This window comes from Micropterus salmoides, unplaced genomic scaffold, assembly GCF_014851395.1.
Source record: "Micropterus salmoides isolate LMB-PRFRI ecotype aquatic unplaced genomic scaffold, ASM1485139v1 Ms_hic_scaffold_4, whole genome shotgun sequence".
In the NCBI taxonomy this organism is placed as follows: domain Eukaryota; kingdom Metazoa; phylum Chordata; class Actinopteri; order Centrarchiformes; family Centrarchidae; genus Micropterus; species Micropterus salmoides.
In genome coordinates this window covers 7,513,968-7,519,967 of record NW_024043372.1, presented here as the reverse complement: position 1 = coordinate 7,519,967, position 6,000 = coordinate 7,513,968, and the positions used below count along the sequence as shown (strand labels likewise).

The 6,000-nt window shown below is 36.1% G+C and overlaps 1 protein-coding gene across 2 annotated transcripts in view; it reads right to left on the bottom strand.

Moving 5' to 3' along the window:
• Nucleotides 1-210: 210 nt before the first annotated feature.
• The window catches only part of grip2b (glutamate receptor interacting protein 2b), a 330,218-nt gene continuing 324,428 nt past the window's right edge, over nt 211-6,000 (bottom strand). For both annotated transcript variants that reach the window (XM_038696366.1, XM_038696367.1), the window contains exon 25: nt 211-5,859. In XM_038696366.1, the coding sequence (XP_038552294.1) occupies nt 5,701-5,859 (159 nt within the window). In that variant the 3' untranslated portion in view covers nt 211-5,700. The remainder of the gene's footprint in view (nt 5,860-6,000) is intronic.

Genomic DNA, 6,000 nt, shown 5'->3' with positions numbered 1-6,000 from the left:
ACCAAAATTTCAACCAGGCTCCTTTTATTTGTAAAATTAGTTTTGTTTAAATTCAAAATAGTTTATAATAAAATAAAATTAGTTAAAATTTGTGCATACAGTTTCCATACAAAGTAATTTTTTAAGAGTGAGTATATTAAAGTTCAGACACAGCTAAATAATGACAGACCAGCCACCCAACATAAAATTAGACATTTTATTATTCTTTCTTTTGATATTTTCTTATGTTCTTCTCAAAAAGAAGTATATTGTTACAGTTTTGTTTCATAGAAAATAAAAAGAACAAAACAACGACAACAACAACAAAGTTTATACATTTTATTTTCCCTTTCATAATTTATGTTTTGTCTTTTCTCCCATGTTTCGGAAGAGTAATATTGTCATAGAAAAATACTATACATAAATAGAACTTTACACAATTTGAAAAAACAAAAACAAAACACAATATCAACGCATACATTATTAATGGCCCAATCCGGAATCGCTATATGCTTTGATGCCACAACACATTTTTTGAAATTATTTCATGTTAAAATAAAGTCAGAAAAACATTTTGTAGCCCTGCATGAAGCACAAATTTTTTTGGAAAACGTTTTAGAGGCAAATATTGGAGACACTTTTATGACCAACAGATCATAAGAGACACTGAAATTTGTTAGTTTGGAAATTATAAAACAACTTATTTTATCCATTGTAGAGTCACAGCTACAGTTGGCAGGAGGTCTAGTGAAGAAGCTTGTATTCATGTCTACAGTAATGGTGATTAATACAGTTAATTTTAGTTTTCTAGCCTGTACACACTAAAAAGCTAGTTAACTGCAATCTGGGCAATGGGCTAATATTTATATAACATAATCAATTGTTACCTATAGTTTTCTTTGCGTAAGAAATTTAGTTAAAAAGATTCGGTATTTATTATTTAGTAAACAAGCAAAATCTAATCAAATTATCAGACCCAGTTAAATGGGCCATGTCTGAATTTTAAATATTATGTAATGTTGTGTACTGCCACGTTGCACAATCAGCTTCTACAACTAGATATTAGTTGAGAACCTCCGATATGGCTACTGCAGGGCAAAAAGTGAAAGCCACCTTTTATTTTGAAACACTTCCAACAAAAAGGTGTGATTTGTATAAGACTTAAAACAACTGTCGTACATTGCACAACAATCTATGCAGAAGAAACCCCAACACATGCTCCATCCCCAGCAGGAACGTGTCATAGAAACATACAGAATGGCCTGCTGCCAAAGCTGTCATTAAAATAAAAGAAGAAATGCAACATGCATTGCATGTTTTCCCTACTGCTCAAGGGATTTGAGCTAGAATCCTCTTGATAACTGGGTTATTTTTCAGCTTTTACTTAAGATGAACCATAATAACAATGAATTTATGAGTCTGTTTGAAGGAGGAAGGCCTTACTGCAGCTGATGATGTAATACATGTCAGATTATACAATAGCTTGTCAAAATAACAGTGTAGTGTAATAAAATACAGTATACTGTCATGAAAACTTCAGACTGACATTGGAACATTTATCAAAATTTACCCAAATTTACCCAAAATTCAAGACATTAGTATCTTACTTTGAAATCTTAATTTGAAATGATTGCAACATCACTAATACATTGTCACAATAATTGAATGATTGTAATAATGTAACACATTTTCTGTAAATGTGTAATTTGTTACATTTAATTAATGATATAATTGAAAGGAATTCTTACAAACTAAATTCAACTGTAGGACTTCTGTTACGGTTCCGGATTGGGCTTTTAACTGACCTTTGACCCAGAAATGCATAGGGAGTATGGATGACCACACATACGTACATACATACATACATAAAAAAACAACAGAACAATTTGGAAGGCTTTTCTCAGCATTTTGTCTTCTTTTTTTGCTGCTTTACAAAATGTTTTTTTGGCCACTTGACGTATAAAAAAACCACGACATGTTTGCTCTGTTGTACATGAAAATACTTACAGTGCATGGTATTCAACAGTGTGCTTCTTTTTTTGTATAAGTGCTTGGAGATAAGTAAATGTCCCTTTTTTATTATTTATGAAAAAGTTGTCTTTCTCCGGGTTGCTCACAAACCACACTAACAGTTTATACTGTTTTTAGTCTCATCACGTTTTTGTAAAGGAGAGTAAATGGCCCGCAGCCCTGGAAAAACATCACCACTGTACAATGAAATGTACACCACCTACTTCTCTGACACACACACACACACACACACTGACCATCCATACATACATGTAAACACACGTGTATAGTACATACAGAAACCTTGACGCACAAGAGGCACACATACCAATACACTCAGCCTCATGCACATAGGCTCCCTCATTCATACACAAACACACATACATGAGTGTTCTCAAAGGGGGCAGCTAACTGTATTATGTAACAATGTGAGGAAAGAGGGAGAGACATGCAATGTTAAAAACAGAGAGAACAGAGGTTGATTGTTCCTGGTTTTTTTCAACCTTTTCAGAGGACAAAGGATATTCCCTGTCCTCTCTTTCACAGACTCATTCTCCCATTATTCCTATTCTGTGTTATATGTATTGCCATATGTCTCACACATTTTGTAGACGCACTGTATTAATAGTTCTCTCTATTGTGCTTACATACATCTTTACACACAGTAGGCTAACACAAAAAAATATTACGTTCTCACCCGTATACACTCTGTCACTGTCTCACACACACAGCCAAGTGCTGTAGGAGGGGAGTGACGGCTAGTCTCATTTCTGTTAATCCACAGATAATTGGGACAAAGACAGTTTTGGCAGAAAAATCATGAAAACAGAAGGTGAAGTAAGTGTAAGAAAACTCTGTTGTTACCAAACAGACTAAGAAGATGAGGTGAGGAGAGTAAAAAAAAACCTAGTAATTAATTTGTAGCTTCAGATTAAGTTTGTCATTGTACAATATCACACATGCCAGAGTTGCAAAGTGGGTGGAGCTATTTCAGGCGCATAGATAGTTGGAGCACTTCTACAACTCTGAGCCAAAGATTTATAGTTGTATTAGAAAATGTGTTTTTAAAAAAATAAAGTCGAACTGGTGCTTTTTGGTACGAAACTATGGGCTGATATTTGTGCCAGTAGATTATGAATTTGAATTGCTCCACTTGAATAATTGCATAAAAAAAACTGAATTTGGCATAGCATAATTTGAATTTGTATTGTTTAACTTAACTTAACTTAATAACTGTATTGGAAAAACTCAATCTAAATAGCATAATTTGAAATTGAATTTATTAGTTTGAAACTGAATGTAATGAAATTGAATTCAGTTGCAACTGAAACTGTATTTAAGCCTCACTTTAAATTTTGCTTTCAGTTGCAACTGATTCGCTTCTCATTTCAGTTTCAGTCCACAAGATTCATTTTCAAGGTCAAAGACACTTCAAGGTCCTTCAGGACTTCTTTTAGCAGTGGAGTGGCCCTCTGCTTGCTGTTGGAAAGAATGCAGGCTTGATCTGGTACTCTTGAAGTGTCTTTGACCATGAAACTGAATCTTGTGGATTGAAATTGACACACTGACACACATCAGCCTATACGAAACATTCAATCACAAATTAAAATTCTACTTATTTACTATAATGCTGTGTTTTGTTCTCAACAGCCCTGACGTAGGGTCTCTACAGGTCTGTGCATGTAATTGGCACTTCCAACTGGATTAGTCTCCACAGCAATAGCAGCCAGGGCATTAAGAGCTGTCCACAATGCCAGACTGACGGACTAAAGGGTTAAGCAGTTTTTGTCAAATCGAGTGGGTTATATCATGTATACGCGCCTTTTGAGATACACCCACAAAGGTAGATATATACAGACACACATGTACATGCACATCATAAACAATAGTTGCAGGAATACAACACAGCCAAACACACAGATGTAAACATAATGATACACGTGCACAAGCTGTACTATTTCATGTCCTTATGTTATCTGTGCATAATGGCCCTGTTCTATAAGGTGTTTGTATGAGACTTGCTCCTCGTCAGAACAGTTTGGCACTTATGCATCGTGATAAATTCAGTATCTGTTTGCAGATGGTGCCGTTAAATTTGTTCATGATGTTTGTGCCACAAAAGGGTCAGTCTTCCTCACAAAGCCAAACATCAGTAAAATTTTAATGTTCATGGCTGATCTATACTCTATTTGAAGGTGCTATATTTTAAACATCAGTTGCCAAAATAACTGTCGTAGCTTGTTATTATTGTGGTCGTGATGATTAATAATATCTATTCTAAAACAGTGGAGCTGATAATGGTTGAAGTTTTTAGTTTTTTTAATTAAGACAGCATTGCCTGTGAACCCTGTTGCTTAGTATAGCAAAGAGGATGTTACTTACTTTTAACTTTGCTTGTTGTTCACACTGGTGTGCTAAATGTTGACTTGGGTTGAGCTAGTCACCTATTTAGTCTATTCTAATGTACACCCAATGCAAATCATGCTTACAGTAGTTATGTGGTGTGTAGCCTCAAATTATTTAAGCACAAGGAGAGTAAAGCATTATATTTAAAATGCATACATAGTAGCTACTGCTCTTTGACTTTGTAGGCCATCAGTGAGCTGAGGGGCAATGAACCCAGGACACTCTCTACTATGTTGGTGTAGTAACAGATTGGGCAATGTAGATGAGCAACTCTCCTGGCAGTTGGCAAAAACAAACAGAAAAGGCTCAACAATCTCTCAAACTGGTGTATGAAAATGTTCTTCTATTGGCAACAGTTTCCTCCGGGGGAACCTCAGCTGCCCAACTGTGTTGCAACAAAAGTTGACTTTGTTAATAAATTCCATTGAAGATGTAATTCGTCAGGAGAGGAAAGCGACTTTCTTTCTCTTCCCTTCGATGACTGGATTGAACAAAAACAGTTTGGCAGTTGTGATGACATCATTGTATTGACCTTGTAATAGATTTTTTTTATAATATCACTGTGTTGACCTTATGATGTGCAGAGGTATCCAATATAGAAGTCTGCCTTCATGCGACAGCTAGATAAAAAAAAAAAAAAACGGAACTTGACTTTTCTAGAAAGTTGGTCTGGAATTGAATCGTAGCCTTTCTTAATACTAATGAAATCTGCAAACTGAGCAAGGCAGTTTCTCTCATCAATACAGTTTCATTTAAAATTTCCTAAAATCACTTACAATATTGTGAAATAAGGCAGATCGCTCTGGTACCATCAGTTGTATACACTTCTATAAACCTGTGGTCTGGCATAAAAAAAAAAAAAAAAAGCTGAAATTACCTAAGCTTTTTATTAGTTTTTTAAGTAAAAACAAGATTTAAAGAGTCGATCAGTTAACATGGTTGGTTAAAGTGCCAAGCAAGTGGTGGTTTTATGTTGAAGCAATACCGAGGACTCTGAGCCAGCTCTCAGGAGTCTGTCTCACTCTTTTTCTGCACTATGCTTCCATGGAGAAATTTACTGTATAACAGCAGTTCGACCCAGCATTAATGGGATAGGGCGACTGTGAGCATGCAAGTTTGTGTGTGTAGGAGTCCCCGTGTTTAAATAGAATTACTTCAAGCCAGTGGAGTTTGTGTGTTTGGGCCTGTTCCAGTAGATATAACTTTACACTTCATCACCAGGTATAGTATGTCCCCTGCCTGAGTGTGGCAGAGTGAATGCATGTGTGTGTATGTCTAGAGATTCATTTTTCGTGTGTGTGTGTGTTACAGGTCTAGCGGATGATCTAAAGTGTTGTTATTGTCCTCTGTGTCGTCATTGGCCAGTGGGTTGCGGCTGATGACCAGCTCCAGTCTGTCTCCAGCCTCTGTGATCAGCGGCACTGCCAGGCAGCAGTCGAAGTCCCTCGTCCTCACATGGTTTACCTGGACAAAGACGGAGAGATTCAGACAATGGCTGCTATGGTAAATAGTACTACTGTTGGTTCATTAGCTAGCTAACAAAGACTGAGGTCTAACTATTGCTTAAGGTTAAAGGATAATTCCTGATTACAACTTGGGTCTTAT